This window comes from Aotus nancymaae, unplaced genomic scaffold, assembly GCF_030222135.1.
Source record: "Aotus nancymaae isolate 86718 unplaced genomic scaffold, 86718_ANA_hifiasm-v0.15.2.pri h1tg000007l, whole genome shotgun sequence".
In the NCBI taxonomy this organism is placed as follows: domain Eukaryota; kingdom Metazoa; phylum Chordata; class Mammalia; order Primates; family Aotidae; genus Aotus; species Aotus nancymaae.
This window is the reverse complement of record NW_026988418.1, coordinates 11,674,287-11,701,310: the sequence shown is the minus strand read 5'-3', so window position 1 is coordinate 11,701,310 and position 27,024 is coordinate 11,674,287. Positions and strand designations below refer to the sequence as shown.

Genomic DNA, 27,024 nt, shown 5'->3' with positions numbered 1-27,024 from the left:
CAGGGCAAAGTTTTTACTGTAAGGATGTTGGTACAGTGAGAACAGCTGAACCTGTGAGTATTTGGGCTTGGCCTCAAAAATGGGTTTAGTAGCTTATGTCTGTTCACTTTTCTAGGAAATTTCATTAACAGACTCCCCTTAAAAAGTGACAGAGATACATATTAGTATTGTTAGTAATGAGACAGATTTCTCCCTGCCATACAAATTTTCATGATCAGATAATTAATAGATTACTGAAAGTCTTCTGCATTTCTAAAAGACAGGGTAACTCAGTGATTGAGAGCTTAACCAAAGGAAATTGGAGCTGAGTCTCAATACTGAGACCCACTTCACCATTATAGCCAGAGAGACCCCTGAAGAAAGGGGCTAAAAGAGGTCTTAGGAGAATTTGATATTTCTAAGTTGAAGATCTTAGCTGTGGAAGCAAAAGTGCCTATTGGATCTTAGTTGACTTCTAGGATTGTTAACTGCCAACCGGTGAAAAGTCTACCACAAAAACTGAATAATCTGTTGATATCAAGCAAAGCTGACTTTATAACATAATACCGTATGGGAGAGCACCACCTTGACAGTCTTAGTGTTGTCTCTGGAAGAGGAATGTTAATGGCTGATATTTATATGGTTTTGGGAACTGGGCTTGAGTGTCATAAGAGATCTTTCAGTGTGGGAATCTTGTAGGCAAAGTTTGTGATATAAAAGTTTAGGATTAATAGAATAAAGGCCTGGGTCTTAAAGTCTTGACAAGTAAACACTGTTTTGATAAGGAAGGGATTTGTTCAGTTGAGTGATCTGTTGTCCTGAGAAGTGAACTGTTTGACCGGATTCAGAATCTATTGTTTTGAGAAGGTAGCTGATTGATGATTGAGCAGTCTGTTGTTCAGGTAAATGATTTATGGGAAGTTCTTGAAGAAAATAATGAAGTTATTTACTGGTTTATAGCTTCATTTTCCTGGGCAAGAATTGAGGAACTCATGAGAATGTGATGTTGAAGTAGGTGGGCCTTAGATCTTTGTTCTGATAGTTAAGCCATATGAATGCAGATGGTCTCAGTTCTTATGGCTCACTAAAGTTATACGTTTTTTCATTAATGTGTTATACATTGTTTTTGTAGACATATTTCTAGAAACCTTATGGCTTGTTCTTATTGTAAATGGACTTTTTTTTTTTTGGTAAAATTACATTTTGTTGTTTTACTGATGTATAGGTTTGGAATTGATTTTTGTATGACAATCTTGTCATAGATGTTCTTGGATTTTTTTATAGAGGTATTGTGGGAGGGACCCGGGGGAAGTTAATTGAATCTTGGGGACTGGTCTTTCCCATGCTATTCTCCTAATAGTAAATAAATGTCAAAAGATCTGATAAGTTTATCAGGGGTTTCTGCTTTTGCTTCTTTCTCATTCTCTCTTGCTGCTGCCATGTAAGAAGTGCGTTTTGCTCTCATCCATGAGTGTGAAACCTCCCCAGCCATGTTGAACTGTAAGCCAAATTAAACCTCCTTTTTTCCCAGTCTCGTGTATGTCTTTATCAGCAGTGTGAAAATGGACTAATACAGTAAATAGGTACCAGTGGAGTGGGGTGTTGCTGAAAAGATACCCAGAAATGTGGAAGCAACTTTGGAATTGGGTAATAAACAGAGTTTGAAACAGTTTGGAAGGCTCAGAAGAAGACAGGACAATGTGGGAAAGTTTGGAACTTCCTCGTGATGTGTTGAATGGCTTTGGCCAAACTGATAGCGACACGGACAATAAAATCCTGGCTGAGATGGTCTCAGATGGAGATGAGGAGCTTTGGGAACTGGAGTAAAGGTGACTCTTGTTAGGTTTTCGCAAAAAGACTGGCGGCATTTTGCCCCTGCCCTAGAGATCTGTGGGACTTTGAACCTGAGAAAGATGATTTAAAGTATCTGGCAGAAGACATTTCTAAGCAGCAAAGCATTCAAGACGTGACTTGGGTGCTGTTACAGGCATTCAGTTTTATATGGCAAGTAGAGCATAAAAGTTTGGAAAATTTGCATCCTGACATTGTGATAGAAAAGAGAAACCTATTTTCTGGGGAAAAATTGAATCCAGCTGCAGAAATTTGCATAAGTAGCAAGGAGCCTAATGTTAATCCCCAAGACCACGGGGAAAATGTCTCCAGCCCATGTCAGAGACCTTCATGGCAACCCCTCCCAATCACAGGCCTGGAGGCCCAGGAAGAAAAAGTGGTTTTATGGGCTGGGCCCAGGGTCCCTGTGCTGCATGTAGCCTAGCGACTTGGTTCCTTGTGTCTCAGCCACCCAGCCATGGCTACAGGGGCCCGTCTACAGCTCAGGCTGTGGCTTAAGAGGGTGGAAACCCCAAGCCTTGGCAGCTTCCATGTGGTGTTGAGCCTCAGAGCACACGGAAGTAAAGAATTGAGGTTTGGGAACCTCCACCTAGACTTCAGAAAATGTATGGAAATGCCTGGATGCCCAGGCAGAAGGTTGTTGCAGGGGTGGGGCCCTCATGGAGACACGCTGGTAGGGCAGTGTGGAAGGGAAATATGGGGTCAGAGCCCCCACACAGAGTCCCTACTGGAGCACCGCCTAGTGGAATTGTGAGAAGAGAGCCATTGTCCTCCAGACCCCAGAATGGTAGGTCTACTGACAGCTTGCACCATGCGCCTGGAAAAGCCACAGACACACCAGCCTGTGAAAGCAGCAGGAGGGAGGCTGTACCCTGCAAAACCACACAGGTAGAGCTGCCCAAGACCATGGGATCTTGCATCAGTGTGAGCTGGGTATGAGATACGGAGTCAAAGATTATTTTGGTGCTTTAAGATTTGACTGCCCTGCTGGATTTCAGACTTGCATGTATCTTGTGACCCCTTTGTTTTGGCCAATTTCTCTCTTTTGAAACAGCTGTATCTACATAATACCTGTAACCCCATTGTGTCTAGGAAGTAACTAGCTTGCTCTTGGTTTTATAGACTCATAGGCAGAAAGGACTTGCCTTGTCTCAGATGAGACTTTGGACTGTGGACTTTTGGATTAATGCTGAAATGAGTTAAAACTTTGGGGGACTGTTGGGAAGGCATGATTGGTTTTGAAATATGAGGACATGATATTTAGAGGTGCCAGGGGTGGAATGGTATGGTTTGGCTGTGTTCCCATCTGAATCTCCACTTGAATTGTATCTTCCAGAATTCTCACATGTTGTGGGAGGACCTATGGGGTGGTAACTGAATCATGGGAGTTAGTCTTTCCCAGGCCATTCTCATGATAGTAAATAAGTGTCATGAGATCTGAAGGGTTTATCAGGGGTTTCTACCTGTGCTTCTTCCTCATTCTCTCTTGCTTCCACCATGTAACAAGTGTCTTTCACTCAGCCATAATTGTGAAACCTCCCCAGCCATGTGGAACTGTAAGTATAATAAAACCTCCTTTTCTTCCCAGTCTTGTGTATGCCTTTATCAGCAGCATGAAAACGGACTAATCAAAATACTCTCTTATTACAGTGACAATGAAGCTTCAGGTTCTATATGGTACAGTTATAATTTGTTTAGCATGTTTTATCAGCATGAGTCCTTGTACAATTTTGTATAATTTCTCTTGCTAAACTGTATTACCATATACTGGAGGAAAAATTAACCTTTATTATGTCAAGCCTCTGATTTTCAAACTTAACTTCCTACTGCAGTATTGCCTAACATGGTGTACTGTTGACTAATGTAGTGTGTATTCTTGTCTTTGATAGGATCATCTATAAATTTCCACACACATAAATATTATTTGCAGTAGAGTTTTGTTAGCTATGCTTTGGCAAGTTAAGGAAGTTCTCTTGAAATTTCTTGTTTGAATAGCATATATATATATTTTTAATAATGAATGCATATTGAATATTATCAAGTGCTCTTTCCAGCATTTGAGATGATAATTGTTTTCTGATGAATTGATAGATTTTATGATAATCTATCCTTGTATTATTTGAATAAACCACCTTGTCATGTTGTGTTTAGTTTATTCTTTCTTTTTTTTAAATTGCATTTTAGGTTTTGGGGTACATGTGAAGAACATGCAAGATTGTTGCATAGGTGTATACGTGGCAGTGCAATTTGCTGCCTTCCTCCCCTTCACCTATATGTGGCATTTCTCCCCATGCTATCTCTCCCCAACTCCCCACCCCCCGCTGTCCCTCCCCTATTTCCCCCCAACAGACCCCAGTGAGTAGTGCTCCCCTCCCTGTGTCCATGTGTTCTCATTGTTCAACACCCTCCTATGAGTGAGAACATGCAGTGTTTGATTTTGTGTTCTTGTGTCAGTTTGCTGAGAATGATGGTTTCCAGGTTCATCCATGTCCCTACAAAGGACGCGAACTCATGGTTTTTGATGGCTGAATAATATTCCATGGTGTATATGTGCCACATTTTCCCTGTCCAGTCTATCATCAATGGGCATTTGAGTTGGTTCCAGGTCTTTGCTATTGTAAACCGTGCTGCAGTGAACATTCGTGTGCATGTGTCCTTATAGTAGAATGATTTATAATCCTTTGGATATATACCCAGTAATGGGATTGCTGGGTCAAATGGAATTTCTATTTCTGGGTCCTTGAGGAATCACCACACTGTCTTCCACAATGGCTGAACTAATTTACACTCCCACCAACAGTGTAAAAGTGTTCCTATTTCTCCACATCCTCTCCAGCATCTGTTGTCTCCAGATTTTTTAATGATGGCCATTCTAACTGGCATGAGATGGTATCTCAATGTAGTTTTGATTTGCATTTCTCTAATGACCAGCGATGATGAGCATTTTTTCATATGTTTGTTGGCCTCATGTATGTCTTCCTTTGTAAAGTGTCTGTTCATATCCTTCGCCCACTTTTGAATGGGCTTGTTTGTTTTTTTCTTGTAAATCTGTTTTAGTTCTTTGTAAATTCTGGATATCAGCCCTTTGTCAGATGGGTAACCTGCAAAAATTTTTTCCCATTCTGTTGGTTGCCAATTGACTCTAATGACTGTTTCTTTTGCCATGGAGAAGCTGTGGCGTTTGATTAGGTCCCATTTGTCTATTTTGGCTTTTGTTGCCAATGCTTTTGGTGTTTTGGTCATGAAGTCCTTGCCTACGCCTATGTCCTGAATGGTTTTGCCTAGATTTTCTTCTAGGGTTTTTATGGTGTTAGGTCTTATGTTTAAGTCTTTAATCCATCTGGAGTTAATTTTAGTGTAAGGTGTCAGAAAGGGGTCCAGTTTCTGCTTTCTGCATATGGCTAGCCAGTTTTCCCAACACCACTTATTAAACAGGGAATCCCTTCCCCATTGCTTGTTTTTGTCAGGTTTGTCAAAGATCGGATGTTTGTAGATATGTTGTGTTGCCTCTGAGGCCTCTGTTCTGTTCCATTGGTCTATATCTCTGTTTTGGTACCGGTACCATGCAGTTTTGATTACTGTAGCCTTGTAGTATAGTTTGATGTCCAATAGTGTGATGCCTCCCACTTTGTTCTTTTTGCTTAGAATTGACTTCGCTATGCGGGCTCTCTTTTGGTTCCATATGAAGTTTAAGGTGTTTTTTTCCAGTTATGTGAAGAAGGTCATTGGTAGCTTGATGGGGATAGCGTTGAATCTGTAAATTACTTTGGGCAGTGTGACCATTTCCATGATATTGATTCTTCCTAACCATGAACATGGAATGTTTCTCCATCTGTTTGTGTCGTCTCTTATTTCGTTGAGCAGTGGTTTGTAGTTCTCCTTGAAGAGGTCCTTTACGTTCCTTGTTAGTTGTATTCCTAGGTATTTTATTCTCTTTGTAGCAGTTGTGAATGGCAGTTCGTTCTTGATTTGGCTCTCTTTAAGTCTGTTATTGATGTATAGGAATGCTTGTGATTTTTGCACATTGATTTTGTATCCTGAGACTTTGCTGAAGTTACTTATCAGTTTCAGGAGATTTTGGGCTGAGACGATGGGGTCTTCTAGATATACAATCATGTCATCTGCAAATAGAGACAATTTGACTTCCTCCTTTCCTAATTGAATACCCTTTATTTCTTTTTCTTGCCTGATTGCTCTGGATAGAACTTCCAGTACCATATATATTGAATAGGAGTGGTCAGAGAGGGTATCCTTGTCTAGTGCCAGATTTCAAAGGGAATGCTTCCAGATTTTACCCATTCAGTATGACATTGGCTGTTGGTTTGTCGTAAATAGCTTTTATTATTTTGAGATACGTTCTGTCAATACCTAGTTTATTGAGGGTTTTTAGCATAAAGGGCTGTTGAATTTTGTCAAAGGCCTTCTCTGCATCAATTGAGATAATCATGTAGTTTTTGTCTTTGGTTCTGTTTATGTGGTGTATTACATTTATAAACTTGCGTATGTTGAACCAGCCTTGCATCCCTGGGATGAATCCTACTTGATCGTGGTGGATAAGCTTTTTGATGTGCTGTTGCAATCGGCTTGCCAGTATTTTATTGAAGATTTTTGCATCTATGTTCATCATGGGTATTGGCCTGTAGTTTTCTTTTCTTGTTGAGTCTCTGCCAGGTTTTGGTATCGGGATGATGTTGGTCTCATAAAATGATTTGGGAAGGATTCCCTCTTTTTGGATTATTTGGAATAGTTTCAGAAGGAATGGTACCAGCTCCTCTTTGTATGTCTGGTAAAATTCGGCTGTGAACCCATCTGGACCTGGGCTTTTTTTGGGTGGTAGGCTCTTAATTGCTGCCTCGACTTCAGACTTTGTTATTGGTCTATTCAGGGTTGTGACTTCTTCCTGGTTTAGGCTTGGGAGGAAGCAAGTGTCCAGGAATTTATCCATTTCTTCCAGGTTTTCTAGTTTATGTGCATAGAGTTGTTTGTAATAATCTCTGATGATGGTTTGAATTTCTGTGGAATCTGTGGTGATATCCCCTTTATCATTTTTTATTGCATCTATTTGGTTATTCTCTCTTTTCTTTTTTATTAGTCTGGCTAATGGTCTGTCTATTTTGTTGATCTTTTCAAAAAACCAGCTCCTGGATTTATTGATTTTTTGAAGGGTTTTTTGTGTCTCTATCTCCTTCAGTTCTGCTTTGATCTTAGTTATTTCTTATCTTCTGCTAGAGTTTGAGTTTTTTTGATCTTGCTCTTCTAGTTCTTTCCATTTTGACGATAGAGTGTCAATTTTAGATCTCTCATTTCTTCTCATGTGGGCACTTATTGCTATATGTTTTCCTCTAGAGACTGCTTTAAATGTGTCCCAGAGATTCTGGTATGTTGTGTCTTCATTCTTGTTGGTTTCGAAGAACATCTTTATTTCTGCCTTCGTTTCATTGTTTATCCAGTCAACATTCAAGAGAAAGTTGTTCACTTTCCATGAAGCTGTGCGGTTCTGGGTTGGTTTCTGAATTCTGAGTTCTAACTTGATTGCACTGTGGTCTGAGAGACTGTTTGTTATGGTTTCCGTTCTTTTGCATTTGCTGAGGAGTGATTTACTTCCAATTATGTGGTCAATTTTAGAGTAGGTGTGATGTGGTGCTGAGAAGAATGTATATTCTGTGGATTTGGGGTGGAGAGTTCTGTAAATGTCTATTAGGTTTGCTTGTTCCAGGTCTGAGTTCAAGTCCTGGATATCCTTGTTAATTTTCTGTCTCGTTGACAGAAAGAGAATGAATATTGACAATGGGGTGTTAAAGTCTCCCACTATTATTGTGTGGGAGTCTAAGTCTCTTTGTAAGTCATTAAGAACTTGCCTTATGTATCTGGGTGCTCCTGTATTGGGTGCATATATATTTAGGATCGTTAGCTCTTCTTATTGCATTGATCCTTTTACCATTATGTAATGTCCTTCTTTGTCTCTTTGATCTTTGTTGCTTTAAAGTCTATTTTATCAGAGATAAGAATTGCCACTCCTGCTTTTTTTTGCTCTTCATTTGCTTGGTAAATCTTCCTCCATCCCTTTATTTTGAGCCTTTGTGTATCCTTGCATGTGAGATGGTTTTCCTGGATACAGTACACTGATGGGTTTTGGCTTTTGATCCAATTTGCCAGTCTTTGTCTTTTGACTGGGGCATTTAGTCCATTTACATTTAGGGTTAATATTGTTATGTGTGAATTTGATACTGCCATTTTGATGCTAGCTGGCTGTTTTGCCCGTTAGTTGATGCAGATTCTTCATTGTGTTGATGCTCTTTACCATTTGGTATGTTTTTGGAGTGGCTGGTACTGGTTGTTCTTTTCTATGTGTAGTGCCTCTTTCAGGAGCTCTTGTAAAGCAGGCCTGGTGGTGATGAAATCTCTGAGTATTTGCTTGTTCGCAAAGGATTTTATTTTTCCTTCACTTATGAAGCTTAGTTTGGCTGGATATGAAATTCTGGGTTGAAAGTTCTTTTCTTTAAGGATGTTGAATATTGGCCCCCACTCTCTTCTGGCTTGTAGGGTTTCTGCTGAGAAATCTGCTGTGAGTCTGATGGGCTTCCCTTTGTGGGTAACCCGACCTTTCTCTCTGGCTGCCCTTAGTATTTTCTCCTTCATTTCAACCCTGGTGAATCTGACAATTATGTGCCTTGGGGTTTCTCTTCTTGAGGAATATCTTTGTGGTGTTCTTTGTATTTCCTGGACTTGAATGTTGGCCTGCCTTACTAGGTTGGGGAAGTTTTCCTGGATAATATCCTGAAGAGTATTTTCCAGCTTGGATTCATTCTCTTCATCACATTCAAGTACACCTATCAAACCTAGATTAGGTCTTTTCACATAGTCCCATATTTCTTGTTGACTTTGTTCATTCCTTTTTACCCTTTTTTCTCTAATCTTGCCTTCTCGTTTTATTTCATTGAGTTGATCTTCGACCTCTGATATCCTTTCTTCTGCTTGGTCAATTCGGCTGTTGAAACTTGTGCATGCTTCGCGAAGTTTTTGTCTTGTACTTTTCAGCTCCATCAATTCACTTATATTCCTCTCTAAGTTGTCCATTCTCGTTAGCATTTTGTCAAATCTTTTTTCAAAGTTCTTAGTTTCTTTGCATTGGGTTACAACATGTTCTTTTAGCTCACGGAAGTTTCTTATCACCCACTTTCTGAAGCCTGATTCTGTCATTTCATCACACTCATTCTCCATCCAGTCTTGTTCCCTTGCTGGTGAGGAGTTGTGATCCCTTGTAGGAGGAGAGGTGTTCTGGTTTCAGGTGTTTTCATCCTTTTTGTGCTGGTTTCTTCCCATCTTTGTGGATTTATCCAACTGTTGTCTTCGTAGTTGCTGAGTTTCTGATTAGGTCTCTGAGTGAATGTCCTGTTTGTTGATGATGAAGTTATTTCTGTTTCTTAGTTTTTCTTCTAACAGTCTGGCCCCTCTGCTGTAGGACTGCTGAGGTCCACTCCAGGCCCTGCTTGCCTGGGGAGCACCTGCAGCAGCTGCAGAACAGTAAAGGTTGCTACCAGTTTCTTCTCTGCTTTGTCCCAGAAGGATACCTGCCAAATGTCAGTCTGAGCTCTCCTTTATGTGGTGACTCTTTGGATATACGGGGGTCAGGGAGCTGCTTGAGGAGACAGTCTGTCCTTTATAGTAGCTCAAGTGCTGAGCTGTGAGCTCTGTTGTTCATTCAGAGCTGCTGGGCAGGTACGTTTAAGTCTGCTGCAGCAGAACTCATAAACCCCTTTTTTTTCCCCAGGTGTTCTGTCCCGGGGAGTTAGGGCTTTATTTATGAGTTTCTGCTGTGCTGCTGCCTTTTTTTTTTTTTCAGGGCTGCCCTGCCCTGCACGGAGGCAGCCTAGTCACTGTCTGCCTGCAGAGGCTTCACTGAGCTGCTGTGGGCTCAGCCCAACTGCCATTTGAACTTCCCTGCAGTCCTGTTTATCTGGGTATAGTTAGAAGTGCCTCAGCAATGGTGGCCCACCTCTGTAATGACAGACTCTCTCTGTAATGGCGGGTTGCCTTGGCAATGGCAGGCTGCCTCAGCAGTGATGGACTGCCTCTGTAGTGGTGGAGTGCCTCGGTAATGGCGGACGCCCCCCCGCTACAGAGCTGGACTGTCCCGGGTTCAGCTGTGCTTGCTGTGAAACTCTCAACCCAGAATATTTCCAATTGCTGTTTTTTTGTTTTTGTTTTTGTTTTTGTGGGGGTGGAACCAGGTGGCTGATCACCTGGCTCCCTGCCTCAGAGCCTTTTGTTTTTTAGTTGAATGGTCGGCTCTCTCCCAGGTGTTCTGGTCGCCTGTTGAAAAGGCTCCAGGGTCTGTGTGATTTCCTGTGCGGCAACCCACTGTGCCAGCTGAAACAGCGACTCTGAGATTCGTGCCACTTTTTTGCCTGGGAATCTCCTGGCCTGGCTCCCTGTTTCATTCCCCCCCCTTTTTTTTTTTTTAATCAGATAAATGAGCGACTCTGCCTTCCTGGAGCTTCCCGGGACCCAGTCCCGTTTACTCTGCACTGGGAACCGCCATGCCGGCCAATACAGCTGCACTGGCGACCCGTGGGGCTCCTCCGCCTGGTAATCTCCTGGTCTGTGGGCAATAAAAGTCCATCTGGTAGTGTGGCGTCCACTCACTCTCTGCGCTTTCACTGGGAGCTGCAATCCTGAGCTGCTCCTAACCAGCCGTCTTGGATCTTCTCTCATGTTTAGTTTATTCTTCAATATTACTGAATTAAATTTATTAACATTTTAGGTATGATTTTTCCATATATGGCAACAACTGAGGGTGGCCTATAATTATCCTTTCTTGTACTGTCCTTGAGTGGCTTGGTAGCATCTTGGTGATCACATTATAACTTTAGTTGGGAATGTTTTCTTTCTTTCTCAGAAAGTTTATCAGTTTGTTCCTTAGCTCTGTGCATTGGATTATTGGTAAATCATATTGTGAACTCATCCTTTTTGGGAATTTTGTTACAGAAATCCTGTTACTTACTCATTCAGTAGGATATTCACCCATAAAAGTACATTAAAAACTTTACCCACATGCATATAAGCATGAATTAAAACTCCTTCATCAACTATAACACATTCACTGACACTAGCCATACTATTTAGACCTTTTCCACATGGATATTGACCCTTACCAAAGATCCTTAATATTCCATAGTACATAAAATCGTTCCCTGGACACAGCGCATCCCAGTCAAAAAACTCCTCGTCAACATGGATATCCCCAGTTTTTGGTCTCTTAATCTACCGCCCTCCAAGAAATCATTATCCTGCTCGGACGTGTTACCCTCCTTGTTCTGAGCTCATAACACTCGGGGGTAACTATGATGAAAGTATACCTGGCATCTGGTTCCTACCTCATAGCATGGGCTATGAAAGCTGGCCATTTGTTTCTGCCATAGATCCCTCATATATAGTTGACCTGGTACCCTCACTACTTAATAGCTGTTTGATTTTGCTTTCTTTTTTTTTTTTTTTTTACCAGTTAGGTGTAGATATTAAAAATGTCTACCTCATAAGATTGTTGTAAGGATTTAAAAAGTTATTTATAATCACACTGCCATGTGTGTACCTATGCAACAATCTTGCATGTTTTTCACATGTACCCCAAAACCTAAAATGCAATTAAAAAAAATATTTCCTGGGAACTAAATGCAAACCAATAAATAAAATGCATGAATTCAGCACTTAAATCAATAAATAAATAAAGTTATTTATATATAAATGAGTAGAACAGTGGTCTAAGAGGGGAGGGGTTCCCTTCAAGAACTGATATATTTGGGAATTATTTTCTTACTGCATTATTTTAGAATATCTTTTAAATTTGTCTTCAGTGTAAAAAAAGTGCATCTTTCTTAAACCAAATCAGATAGTGAGCATATAAAACTTTAAATCAGATAAGATAGGAATTGATCATTTACTTGATATAATATTCACTGAGAAATGTTCTTGGCAAGATGAAGAAACTGATTTCAGTTACCCATATCTACTTTTCTCCCTTTCAGAACCATACTTTCCTCTGGCCATCCTGCAAGTTGTACCTATTCTGCACTAATGTCCTATGGTCCTTATTCTCAACTACTTCTTAGCTAATTCCATTTGAATTATTTGTGTTTATTTCTGAACTCTTCTGCTTTATGACAGACGAGAAACTTTAGAGAATAGTGTGTGTTACTAGGCACTATGTAGGCTTACAACAAATATTTGCTGAGCAACTGAATTTTCTAGTTCCCATTATATTCTTAGTAGTTAATTCTCATCCACACTAATTTGTCCTTGAGGTTTTTGTAAATATAACATTTTTATGGCCATTAATATGATTTATCAATTCAGTGTGTAAGCAACTTTTCAGGAATCTTATTGCATAAGTGTGATATAAAAACACTACATATCATAGATATGAAAAGTATGTCATTAATCACAATGAATTTAGTGTATGAAATTTTCTTTTTTTACCTGTACCAGTTTCAGATTAGTTTTAAAATTTTAGTTATTTTTTAATCTTGATACATTTCAGTATTTGCAGTATGGAAACTGTTGCATTTGTGGCATCATAGAAAATTATTTGAAAATCTTTTTTCATAAATGCAAAAAAGGTCTTTTTATGCTGAAATATAAATACTATACGCAGAGGAAAATTATCTCTCATGTGCCAAGCCCTCCACTGTTTTCACTTTTATTTCTTTTAATTTTTCTGTCAAATCTGTAAGATTATGTCTTCGGTTTATAGGTAAGGAAACTAAAGCTTCAATAGGGTAAGCAGCAGGGACTTGAACTCAGGTTTTTGGACTCTAAACCAGTGTTATTGAAGATACTCCCAAGAAATATAACCCTTCTGTGATGCACCAAAGAGATAATACTCCATTTAGCTTTTGCGAGGAAATAATCTAAGGGAAACTTAGAAGCACTATGGAAACATTTTTTAAGCTACGGCTGAAGGCTTTAAGTTTGAAGTGGATTCGTATCAAAGAGACCTACACTTTCATTATACCTCTTAACCCCTTATTTAGGTATAATACTTTCCAAAACACACACTCTAGTTCTATGGAAGGAATACATTCGAACTGTGTTCCCATTGCACAATTACTTTATGACTATTTGGTTCTAATTTCCTTTCTCATTACTTGTCCTTGATGTCTTATATTCTGGATTGTAATTTTTTTGAGGTCTCCTGTTATATTCATTTAATACCTGCAGTTATTGTTCCCTTCTTTGGTACTTTACATGCAGGAGATGCTTAATAAATGTTGAATACTCTTGAGTTGTAGCATTTTAGATTCTTGTACCATGTGCCCCTCCCACCTCTGATATTCTCTGGTACATTCCTATAGAAATAGCGAAACTAATTGTTCATTTTTCATCTTTGCTCATCTTTTCTTGTGCCTTTTTCCTATTCTGAGTGGTCCTTCTTCTCCTTTCCTCTACTTATGGCTTTGCTTTCAATTCTGCTTTCTCAATGAGACCTCCACCATTAAGACCATTACAAGTCTTTATGCCTTTGAATTTTGACACTTCAGCATATCTCATTGTCATTTATTCTTCTGCATATGCCCTGTCTCATCTGGATTGTGAGTTTAAGTTTTTGTTTCTCTTTATGTCTGAGTGTTAGCTAACATATTCAAGAGATTCTCAGTGAATATTCTGATAAAAATTCAGTGGTAGTCACCTATAAAAGGCTTTATTTAAAGCACTGCTGACTAGTTTGGGGAGAAAATTTAGCAGACAAAGATGAAGTTGTCTGCCATCCAACATGTTTCAGTTGACATTGCAATTGATAAAAAGAAAATAATTAAGGCCAAGTGGCTCATATTTAAATATATTCTAGAAATAACACTGTGACACCTTCCCCCACTTTTCTTTTTCTTTCTTGTCTTGTCTTTTTTTTTTTTTCTTTTCTTCTTCTAGACAGTCTTGCTATGCCACCCAGGCTGGAGTGTAGTGGTGCAATCATAGCTCACTGCAGTGTAGAACTCCTGAACTCAAGTGTTCCTCCTCGGCCCCCGAGTAGTTGAGACTACAGGTGTGAGCTACCTATTCTGTGTCTCTTAACATATGCACTTACATTGTTCACCATGAATCTCCTTGATCTTGTTTTTAACATTTACTGTGTTTTCTTTTGTCTTTGAATAGCTAAAAATGGAGCAATTTTATTTTTTTCTTTGATTTTGGTCACATATTTCTTGTTGGTCAGATACTGAGGACTGTAACTGAGTCATTTGAACTATGTTCTGTTAGGTTCTGGAATGAAAGCTTGATTCTCTCAGCTGTCCACTGACATATTATTTGTTGTAATCTTGGAAAATACTGAAAATTGTGGTAGTGTTGAAGCAAAATCTATGTTGGACTTATTTTTTAATAACAAATGACATACTTTTATTGGGTAACTAATTTATACACCTAGACATCCTGCAATATAGTTTAAATAAATTATGGAAATCTATAAGGTAGCTATTATTAAGATTATTTTTCATGTGAGGGGATGAGTCTGAGAAGAATTAGATTGCTGTCTAAAAGGTCAAATATTTAACAAATAACACTGCTATAACGTAAACTCTTAAAGGCAGGGACTTTGTTTTGTTCACTATTGTAGTCCCAAAACTTATGACATGACTGGAACTCAAATATTTGTTAAATGAATCCAATTTCTCTCCTCTTACTCTCTCTTGAACTCAACTCCAGATTTTTCACTCTCATCACCCCATTAAAGCTATTTTTTGTTGATGTTATTGATGACCTCACTGTTCCTAACATCAAAGGTCTCAGTCTTTTCTAACTTGACCTATCAAGTTATATTTACCCATTAGTTACTACTCTTTCCTTGAAATACATTGTTTATTTCCAAAACAACCAATTATCTTGTTTCTTTCCCTTCCTCCCTGGCTACTCTTCAGTAATGTTTTCTTTTCATGTTTCAAGCCTCTAAATATTGGAGTATTCCCAGGGCTAATTCTTCAGATATTTCCTACTTTTGATTTACTTCCTTGGCAATATCACCCAGTGTCATATCTTTAAATACCATTTAGACTATAGTAATTACCAATTTATATTTTTATCCTGTACTTCCCCCCAGACTCTGCTCTAATGTATTGGATGATTAATAGATATGTGAAGCTTATTATGTCCAAAACCAGACTCCTAATATCTTAATTTTCTATTCTAACAATTGGAAGAGTATATCTAATTCATACAAACCCAACCCTTCTAGTTGATTAGGACAGATAGATAACCTTAGTGTCATCTTTGACATCGAGACCAGTAGTCTGTTGGCTGTGTCTTCTAAATATAGTCTGAATCTGATCACTTCTCACCTCCATCGTAATCATTCTGGCCCAAGCCAGCATCCTTTTCCAGATTTTATTGCAATAGTTTCCTAGCTGATTTCCTGCCAGGACCCTTGGCCCCTCTGCAGACTGTTCTCAATGTAATAGCCTGGGATTTCCTATTTATAGAAGGAAAAAGTCAAGACAAATTTTTCTGTCAGAATAAAGGACTAAATTCTTAAAACCTACCTTTTGGACCTCATTTCTTACTACTCAGTCCAGCTCCACTGGCTCCCTTGCTAATATCAAGCATGTCCTCTTACTACTCCCAAGATCTTTGCATTTATTTTTGTTTCTTCTGGCATGGTCTTTCTACAGATAATCTCCATGACTTAGGTCTTACAGTCTTTACTGAGGTCTTCATCTCTACTAAGATGTCTTCCTCTCTGTGAGGTTCCTACTGACTATCCTATTTAAAATTACAGCTCATTTGCTGCATCCCCGTTTTATCTCACCCATCGACACTTAACCTCCTTCTTGTTTTACTTCTTCCCATGTTACTTAACATCCTTTGATACACTCTACTTCTTTATGTTGGTATAGTTGTGTGTTTTACATTTATAACTTCTTATTAGAATGTAAATTTTGCCAGAATGTAAGTTCCACAGGGGCAGGAATGTATCCATTTGTCTTTCCTGATTTGTTCATGTGTCTATACCCAGAACAAATGAAGTAATGAATAAGTATTAGACCTGAATTTGAATCTAGTTCTGTTTGATCTGATAGCTAAACTAGGCTACCATTTGGTTTATGTGGATATATTCTTTGTTTTAGATACCACACTCCTGTGCCAACCCCACCACTACTCAGAAGCCTTTTGAACTGTTTTATAAATTTTATATATAATCAACAATCTTGCTATATTTAATCTTACAGTGACTAATTACTATATTCTGAATTTTATCTTTAAATATAGCTGTGGCATATATTTGTTGTATTTTATAAAAGTAGTGTTTGTGCACATGTATAATACTATGCATACTATGGTACTATATATTATGTTATATACATATGTGTGTATATCTATATATATAATTTTTAAAACAGGTTATCAGGACACCCCATGGGAGAGACTTCGATGACTCTTTAGAAAAGTGTGAAGAATATCTGAGCCCAAGGTCATGTAGTAAGCCTCAGCATTCAGCGAGGACTTTACTAGTCCATTCAGCACCCTCAACAATGCCGAACTATTCTCCAAGCCCTGTGTTAAATAGAGCTTCTCTCAGGGAAAGGTAATTATGTGCTCTCTTTATTTCTGTACTGATCTTTGAATAATAAATATTAGAAAGGGAAGCAGCAATTAAGCATGTGAAATAAATATATAAAAATGTAATTTGATTTTAAGAGACTTAAGTTGTTTTTGTTTAGAATATATTACATATTAGATAGTGTTAGATAGTTCTTCCTAGCACAATTCTCTAGAAGTGAGTTTATTAAACAAATAGGGTCACATTAACCCTAACTACAGATTATACTTCTTAAAAGTGAAAAGTAGTATATGTGATTGTTTTTAGTAGATTCAGAGGAATTTGATATTATAGGTTTGCCTTAAGTATAAACACAACATAGGTTATATGTTGTATTTAGTCATAATGGCTATCTATATATTGTTGGTAGATGGTATCTAGTTTTCTCAAACAACCTTCCCCCAACTCCCCAAGAGCATCTTAATTATGCAAAGATTCCAACTGTCCCTTTAAAAATACTATGGCAACCGGAGTCTGATTCTCTTATAATTTGGATGTGAAATAAATACTTCCTTTGCATAGATTTTAAAATTGAAATTGGAAATTCATTACCTCTGTTACAAATAGTAACATAGGAAACCATGTTTCTGTAATAAGTTGAAAATAAATCAATCCTGGTTAAAAAAATTAAATAAGTTTTTTTCTATATTTAAGAGAAACACTGTCAACAACATGGAAATCAATTTATCTTTACAGCTGGTGCTAAAGTAAGCACACCAAATTCCTATAGTATATTGGGGCCATCAGATATAATTAACAAAGATTTAATTAAGTGTGGAGAATATATCAAAAATTTAACTAAAAACTGATGATTTAGTTTGGATGCTGTGTTAAAACAAATCTATTCTAAACATATAGGTTTATCTGTTTTCTTGTTAGCTTTGCAAGCATTCAAAATGTTACATGGAGGCATGTTGCAGACCCCAATCCTGAGATATGGGATTTTGGTTAAGGTTGCTTCTGGTCTCTTAGAATCATGCTTGTGAGGGTGGGGAGGGGATAATGGAATCATCAGCATAGGTGCACACATATACAAACAACAACAACAAAAAAAACATCAAAAGTTCAGGAGAAATTCTGGAAGAGAGATTTTTCTGCTGAAGTTAGTAACTTACATCTGAATATCAGGGGACTTTCCTTGATTTCATCATCTGTCCAGATGTTTAGAGGTACAGTTGGTGCTGCTTTCTTTTTATCGATTTTTAGAATTCATCGCTTGTGATTTTGTTGATTAGGTTCTTCGTCATATCTGTACATTTTTCAGAATTTTTTTAAGTCTGTATTTCCTTGGATATGTTTTTATACTTTTATTTTTCTATCTTTTCACATATTTTGCAGAACATTCCGATTGTAAACTTAACCACTCTAATATGGTATTAATTTTAATTCTGTGTTAACTTTATCTTTGTATGCAATTCTGTTCCAGCTTTTGACTTCAGTCCTTTCCAGATTGATAAATTCTTCATTGAGGCTATATTGAAAAATTTTTTATTGATGATAGCTAAAGTTAGCTGTCCCTTTATTCATATTTCAATGTGGGCAAGGGCTTAGAGTAGATGGCGGTGGCATTTACACATTATTTTCACTCAGGATAATAGATGTAGTAAGTTCTTTGCTAGAAGAAAATGAATGATTCTAATGTTAAATGTTACCTATTTTATCTATAACCTTAGGAAGGTTAGGTAATTTTAAAATAAAAGAATATAATAGCATTTTAGTTTTGAGTTTATCTAAATAAATTAACATTTTATTGGTGTACTCTCTGGAGCAGGCATGATAGATAAGCTTTTTTACTTTCACTAAAGCAGAGCACCTTTGATTTGAGTGTATTTTCTAAATATCTAGGTAAGTCTCTAAAGGAAGATAAAATGTCTAAGACATATTACTGGGAACAAAAACATTTTATTCTTTTCAATACTCAGTACCACATATTTAAATATAAGACATTCTCTGAAATGGCTTTTTCTAAGTCACTAGGCAGTAAACTTGTAGGGTGTTTATAGAATCTATTGAAATCAATGAACAATTGAAACGGATATAAATGTAGATTGTATGTTCCAGGCAAAATTGGAAGTTTTGCGTGGACACTGTATGAAAGAACATATAGTTATAGGATTTTATCTGTGTAAATATTCATTGAAATTAAGTTTTCTCTAAGATTGCAGTAAAATGCTGACTGCTTAATCATGTATATAAACAGATTTTTAGAAACTTTCGCAGTTGCTTTAATCAAATGAATTTCTTTATTTATAGTGAAGGTGGTTTTTACTTTGTGCCCATTTAAAAAAAATCCCTCCAATAAAGTTAGCACAACATAAAATTGTTTCAATTTTGGTTATAAGTGTTATATTTCAGAAGCAGTTTTCTTCTCAGTATATAAATATTAATATTATAACTTGAAATTTGTGTGAGGTGTTGAGTTATTCTAAAATTAGACCAAGAAATACTAGCAAATCTTATAAAGGAGCTGATATTCTTTTGAATCATGCTTAAAGTTTTGATTTTTATAAATGAAGTTAGATCGGCAAGCAAGCATTCCTTATACTACAGCACAGACTAGTGGATTCTCTAATAGTAGTATTGAAGAGATCCAGTGGATCCTTGGAGCTGCGTAGTTGGATCTCAGATTTCCAAGATGTGCAATATATATTGCAAATAACACAGTCTGCTAATATAGTTTTTATAGGTGCAATATGACTTGCTTTTACCTATACAGGAGATGAAAATTTAGATAATTGATCATTTATTGAGTTATTTAACATTACATTATGTGAAACATTTATCCTGTTTAGTAGTTTATACTTTGTGTAAATATATGATATTTTAGCTTTTAAGAATCAATTGGGCTCATGCCTATAATCCCAGCACTTTGGGAGGCCGAGGAGGGCAGATTATGTGGTCAGGAGTTTGAGACCAGCTTGACCAACATGGTAAAACTACCATCTCTACTAAAAGTACAAAACTTAGCCGGGTGTGGTGGCAGGCCCCTGTAATCCCGGCTCCTCAGGAGGCTGAGGCAGGAGAATCACTTGAACCTGGGAGGCGGAGTTTGCAGTGAGCCAAGATCACGCCATTGCACTCCTGGGTGACAGAGTGAGACTCATCTCAAAAAACAAAAAGTTAGGGGAGGGAAAAATGGCAAAGACTTAAACAACATATCAATGTTTTAACTATTTCTTTATAAAGGAATTATTAATAGCACTTTATGCACTATAATTAGATAGAAATTTTTATTATATGAAATAAAGTTGTTTACCTATACTGTCAGTTTTGAATTTGAGAAGGGCATACAAAAGAGAAAGGGATGCTTTGTTTCTTCTTTCGTATCTTTAATTTCAACCCCCAGACACTAATAATAAAGTCATATTTTTCATTTTTTTAGATGCATTTACTCATAGCTGAGACTAGAGAGATGATATCATCTATGTTGAAAAGAAACCATTTAACTTCTGTGTTGCTCTGTATTCTGAAAAAATAAGAGCATGATTAAATTATAAATATTTTTATCTATTACACACATTTTGTTTCATTTAATAAAATTAGGTATTTTTTTCTCTGCAGAAAGGAATTTTTTTCACATAGTTTGAGGGTATGATTACTAGAGAATAGGAAGTATATGTAAAGGCATTGTACATAGAATTATTGTTTTAATATGAAAATCTGTATCTTTAATTATAGCTCCAAATAGTTACGTGTGGAAGTCATTAAAATGGTCAGATATATAAGTATGTTCTCCCAAATGCATGCCAACCTTTATTAAGACTATTTATTAAACATACTGTGAAAACTTGATAGTATAGCTTAGAATCAGTACCTGATTTTAATAATAAAAGAAAATTTATTTTATGCCTACAGGTTTCATTCTGATTGGTGTTCACCTTCAAACTGCAATGAGATCCATGACCGGGTAAAAAATGTCTTGAAATCACATCAGGCTCATCCAAAACATTTATATGTTAGTTTCTAAAGTTTTCTCTTGAAGATCAAGAAAACCACCAAAGATGCTTAAAGCTTACAATAATTTACAAAAAAAAAAAAAAAAGCTTACAATATTTAGTCACAGGGAAGAAAAAAAAAAAAAGAAAGCTCCATTTGATGGAAGTCAATGGGTTTTGCTCAAGGCAACATATCTAAATTCCTGGTCAACCTAAGTCATTATGCAAAATGTTTGACATAGACCATCTGAACTATAAACAACGTTAGTGATAATTGTCTTATAAAGCTTCATTACATAGTGACTTGATGATAATTGTTTCACAGCCTTCATAATATGAGAACTCTTGTTTTGTGGCCCAATATAAACCAATTTCATCTGCTGCAAACAGATTTAATTCTAATTGGTAGCATGAGGGGATAGTGAGAGGTATGTAGTTTGAAGAAACTTCTGTTAATTTGTATGTTTGTTGAATAATTTAAAAGAGGAAAAGAGCAGGTCAAGTTTTTCAGGTTTAATGTTAGAAAAAATCTATATGAGGATTTTTTTTAGAAAAAGCAGATAAACATTCATATACATGACAGCTGGGAAATAATGACTGTATTTTTTGTTTTTGATCTCTTGTTTCATTCATTAGTTTAAAAAGCAGTCTTTATCATCAATGTGTGTTGGACACTAAGATTAGTCTTTGGATATAAGGGGCTTATATGACCTTGGGATCAGTTTTTACAGTTTTAAGTTTCTATATATGTGCTGTTTTTAAAATTAAACTTCTTTTTAAAGTACACATATAGAAAATGCACAAATAAGTAACAGCTTGATAAATTATAAAATTTGTCTCATGTGAACTACCTACCAGATCAAGAAATAGAACAGTTCTGCAGAAGCCTCTCTTGTTTCCTGCCAGTACTGCCATTCCAAGTATAAACATTATTTAACGTCTAACAGTTATTTATCTTCTAACAGCAAAATATAATATTGCACGTTTTGAACTTTATAAAAATGGTATCCTACAGTGTCTACTTTTTTTATTCTTGTTTCTCTTTGGTTTTTCAATTCAAGCATTTTTGCAATTTAGACATCTTGTTTTACATAGCAGTGTAGCAGGAGTTCATTCTTGTTGCTATGAATAAAATGTGTTCATACAATACATTTACTGTATGAAAATGCTACCATTTATTTATTCATTCCCCCATTGATGGGCATTTGGTTTGTTTTGGGTTTGGGATATTATAGAGCTGCTGTGAGCAGTATGCACATATCTTGGGTGACATTGCATACATTTTATTGGGTGTGTATCTACCAGTAGAGTTAATCAGAGGTAATGTGTACACTCAGCTTTAGTAGATGCTATCAAAGAATGTTGCACATGGTTTTAACAGTTACATTCCCACTACCAATGTAGGAGAGTTCTACTTGTTTCCCATCCTCACCACTCCTTTGATTGACTGCTTTTGTGTGTGTGCATGCGTGTCTGTGCTTATGTGTGTTTTCATTTGGCATTTTGATAAGTGAAAAGTAATTTATCACATAATAGTTTTAAGTTGCTGTTTCCAATGACAAGTGAATATTATTGGCCTTTTGTATATCCTCTTTTGTGTTCAAGTTATTTGTTCAATTTTCTACTGGATTGTTTATTTTTCATTTTTAGGTGAGTTCTTAGATACATGTTTTGCAATTTTCTTTTCCTACTCTGTGCCTTATCTTTTCACTGTTAATGGTATATTTTGATTAAAAATAGTTATTAATTCCAACGGATACAATTGATCATTTTTCCTTTTTGATTAGTATTTTTATAATTTTTATCTACTTCAAGACTTTCTCCTATGTTTTATTCTAAAGTCTTTTTTTCTTTAACATTTAAATATATGAACCATTTGGAATTATTTTTTTCCACATAGTAGTAGCTAGGGGTCACATTGCAAGAAAGGGTCAACTCTCATGACTATAGATTTGTCCATTTTACTTTCTGATTATCTTAATTTTGTTTTATAAATTCACTACTAGTCTTGCACATCCCTGAAAGTAGAAGAAGGAAAACTTTCCAAGTCATTGTATGAAGTCAATATTTACTGTAATGCTATAACCAGACAACAACCTTACAAGTAAAGAAAAATACAGACCAATGGCCCTCATGAATGTATATACAAAAATTCCCAACAACATAGTAGCAAATTAAATTCATCTGTATTTAAAAATGAAAATACATCATAATCAAGTGGACTTATTCCAGAAATGCAGAGTAAACTCATCCTATTAACTGATTAAGAAAAAGCATATTTTTTCTATGTAGTTTCAGCAGACACAGAAAAAGCATTCAATAAAATTAAACTCCATTCATGATAAAAACTCTTAGTAAAGTGGGAGTAGAAGCAAACTTCCTTTGAGCATCTATTGAAAATCTATAGCTAACATTATACTTACTGGTGAAAGACTGAATGCTTTTCCCCAAGTTCAGAAACAAGGCATTGTTTCCTTTAGCATCATAGTGAGAATCTTAAGCAATGTAATATGGCAAGAAAAATGAACATCATAAAGATTAGAAAGGCAGAAACAACTATATTTGCTGAAGATATGATTATTTATGTAGAAAACTCTAAAGCATCTACAGAAAAGCTCCTAGAAATAGTGAGTGAGCAAGGTCACAGAAAGAATGAAAGTCATTTTTTTTCTATATACCAGCAATAAGCAATTGAAATTTTAACTTAGAAAAATCTATACCATTTACAATAGAAGCAGTAATTTAAGTAGTTAGCTAAAATTCTGAACTTTCTGTATGCTGAGAACTAGAAGACACTATTGAAAGAAATCAAGGAAAAGAGAAAATAGAGTTGACATAACACGTTCATTGATGGGAGGATTCAATATTTGAATCTCAATTTGATATCTAGATTTTATACAATCTTAATCAAAATTCCAGCACATGTTTTTTAGTAGATGTTGACAAGCTTATTCAACAATGTGTATGAAAGACAAAGGAACTTGAAACATCAAAACAATCTGAAAACTAATGAAGTTGGAGGACTCACTGCCTAATTTTAAGATTTTTACAGTAAAGCACAGTAATGAAGATCACATATGTCAAAGGAATGGAATAGAGATTCCAGAAATAGACCCACGTAAATACTGTCAACTGATTTAGACAAAAGTATAAAGCCAATTAAATGTTGACTTTGTTTTTGTTATTTTTTAAACAAATGGTTCTGGATATTTTTTTTTTAAGCCCCTTGGCATGTAATTCAAAATAGATCATAGACCTTCAATGTAAAAATTCTAGAGAAAAATATAGTAGAAAATCTGTGTAATTTAAGTTTGGCAATGAGTTTTTAGGTATGATAGCAAGTACAACATCCATAAAGTTAAAAATATTTATAAATTTTATCTCATTTGCTCTGTGAAAGCCACTATTAAGAGAAAAGAAAGGCCACAAGTTGGATAAAAATATTTTAAAATCATATATATGAATTAGGACTTGTATCTAGAATTAGGGAACAAAAGCACAAAACAACTATCCAAACTTAACAAAAAGAAAATAAATAACCAAATTAAATAATGGGCGAAAGATCTGAACAGGCATTTCACCAAAAAGACACATTAAAACATGCTCAATTCATCATGGAATTGCAAATTAAACCCATTATGAGAGGCTGGGCACAGTGGCTCATGCCTGATAATCCCAGCACTTTGGGAGGCTGAGGCAGGCAGATTCCAAGGTCAGAAGTTTGAGACCAGCCTGGCCTATACAGTGAAACCCCGTCTCTACTAAAAATAGAAAAAAATCAGCCAGGCATGGTGGTGGGCACTTGTAGTCCCAGCTGCTTGGGAGGCTTGGGCAGAGAGTGGCTTGAACCTGGGAGGTGGAGGTTGCAGTGAGCAGAGACCACACCACTGCACTTCAGCCTGGGTGACAGAGCAAGACTCCACCTCAAACAAAACCATAATGAGATACCACCATACACCTATTAGAATCATTAAATAAAAACAAGAACAAAATTATGCTGACAAGGACATGGACCAACAGGAATGCCATTTGATGCTGGTGGGAATACCAATGGTATGGCCACTATAGAAGACAGTTTTTAATAAAATTAAATATATACTTATCATATGACCTGGCAGTCCTGCTCCTAGGTCTTTATCCAAATGAATTGAAAATTTATGTTCACACAAAAATCTGTACACAAATATTTATAGAAACTTTATGGTTGCCAAAAAGTGGAGACAACAAAGATGCCCTTTATTGGCAGATGGTGAACAAACTATGGTACACCTATTCTCAATGGAATACTCAACAATAAAAAATAATGATCTATTAATTCACACAATATGATGAATCTTAAATATAGCTTGCTAAATGAAAGAAGCCAGATCCCCAAAGCTACATGTATGAATTTATTTATATGACATTATTGCACTGAGGAGGGGGACAGAAGATGTTGACTACAAAAGAGACCAGCCTGACAGGGAAATTTTGAGGTTTAAGAAACTGTTGTTATTGGTATGGGAGTGATCAATACATAACTATGTATTTGTCAAAACTCATAGAAATGTACATCAGAGTTAACTTTGCTATATGAAAATTAAAAGAAAAAATCAAGCATGATGTTGTGTCATCCAAGGATGTAATGACTATCATAATTAATGAATATAACAATATTAAAATGTAAGACATATGTTTGAATTAACTGACTTGAATAACTGAAATATTTTGTTTTAAAAGCATACAGTAAGGCTAAGACAAAAAGAACTACATAATCACTATATTCTGGTTCAGGGGTCAGCAAACTTTTTCTGTAGACAGTAAGATAGATGTTAAATACTTTTTACTTTTTGAGTCATAGGATCCTTGTGACAACTACATAGCTGTGTGGTTGTAGCAAGAAAGCAATCATATACAATATGTAAACAAATGAGCATTTCTGTGTACCAAGAAAACTTTATCATTGTGCACTAAATGTGAATTTCATGCAATTTTCATTAATTTTTCTAAAATATTCTATGTTTATAGTCATTTACAAATGTAAATACTACTCTTAGCTCTTATATCATACTAAAATAGGCAAAGGGCCAGTTTTGCCCTGTGATCTGTAGTTTGATAACCCCTGCTCTAGTAGATAAATGTTTCATACAGGGATATGAATTATCAATTCTGAAAATATTTTACATGTGTATTAAAGTTGAACCAATAAGTAAATAAACTGTAGATAAAGGCAGTAGATTTCTCACTGTCAGAAAAAGAACCCAGGAGGATGAAGGCTAGAATGAACCCTGTGATGTTGGGTTAGAGTTTGACATAAGTTTTAATTCATGTTTATTTTAAAATATATACAAATAGATTGGTTCAGAAATAAATATGGATATGAATGTATACCTGAGTTAGTATACATACATATTTCCTATCTGTCCTTCAAAAGGGCAGGAGCACTGACAATAGCAATGAGCACACCCAGATCCCAGATCTTGGTTTCTAAAAAACTTTTTTCAAATAAAAGTTGCCAGTGCTCTTGTAACAATGGCTAATTCTAGGGCTGGGGTAGGAAAAATACAAGATTAACATGGAACATCTTGTAGTGTAGAACATTAAGAACTGCTCAAAAAATGTGATAGAGAGGGAGAAGGGGCATGTCAACAGGACACAGAAGCCAATCTAAATGAGCCTCTGGTGGTCAGTGTTGGAATAATATTATGCAAAGCAGTAGCATTGGATTATACTTCAAAAAATAAAATAAATATCCAAGAGTCCATACTGATATAAGTGAAACAATGAATAAGAATGAGAATGGACAAATCTTCATTACAGAATTCTAAATAAGTGATTATGAATATTGTTCCCCCCTACAGGAAGTGGAGCTTACTTTCTGTCCCCTTGAGTGAGTACTGGAGCGATACTGGACTTAGCAACTTGCTTCTAATGAGTAGTGGATGGAAAGGACAAATAGTAACTTTGATAGAGATATTGAAATCACGCAATAGGTTCTTCCACTGCCAACAAAAGCTAGTACACTGAGAAAAGCAGGAGTTGCAGTACAGAAAGTATTTAATAATTACAGAGCCAGTCAGTGAGGAGATGAGAGATATTTCCCACATCTGCCTCTCTGAGAATTCAGAGGCTAGTGTTTTTAAGGATGCTTTGGTAGTCAGGGGACTGGAGAACTGAGACAATTGATTAGCTAGGGATGAAGTCACAGGAGTGTTGAGACTGTCTTTCTGTAGCTGAGGTAGTTCCGGGAAGGGGTTGCAGGACTAGTTGAGTCAGTTCCTTGGTATGGATCACAAGTCCAGGTGGCATCTCTTGGTTTGCCAAAATGCTAAATCTGAAAAATATCTCAAAGTTCCTTAGGTTTCACAATGGTGATGTTACGTACAGGAGCAATTGGAAAAGTTATAAATCTTAAAACCTCTAGTTATCTGAGATGGTAAGCACCACAGAAAAGCAAGCTAAGCAAGTGATTATGGGTTATTGTTTAACCATGCTTATTTTTTTTAGCAAAGTTCAGACCCCTACCATAATTGTAACCTTTGGCCTTTGCTTTACAAAGGGCAATTTTGGTTTCCAGACAGGGATCCGGGTTAGTGTTAGGAAGAAATTGTTATCTTCCTTACTTTAAACTTTCAACTAAATTCCTTCCACTATGAGCTTGGCCTATGTGTAGGGATGAACAAAGGCAGTTAG

At 36.4% G+C, this 27,024-nt stretch overlaps 1 protein-coding gene across 5 annotated transcripts in view; it reads left to right on the top strand.

Annotated features, from left to right (window-relative positions):
* Window positions 1–27,024, top strand: part of SPATA6 (spermatogenesis associated 6) — a 160,915-nt gene that overhangs the window by 83,152 nt on the left and 50,739 nt on the right. For 4 of the 5 annotated variants that reach the window (XM_012434814.2, XM_012434817.3, XM_012434819.3 and 1 more), the window contains exons 9-10: window positions 16,218–16,402; window positions 20,273–20,372. In XM_012434814.2, coding sequence (XP_012290237.2) covers window positions 16,218–16,402; window positions 20,273–20,372 — 285 coding nt within the window. The remainder of the gene's footprint in view (window positions 1–16,217; window positions 16,403–20,272; window positions 20,373–27,024) is intronic. The other variant, XM_012434815.2, reaches the window with a different exon arrangement.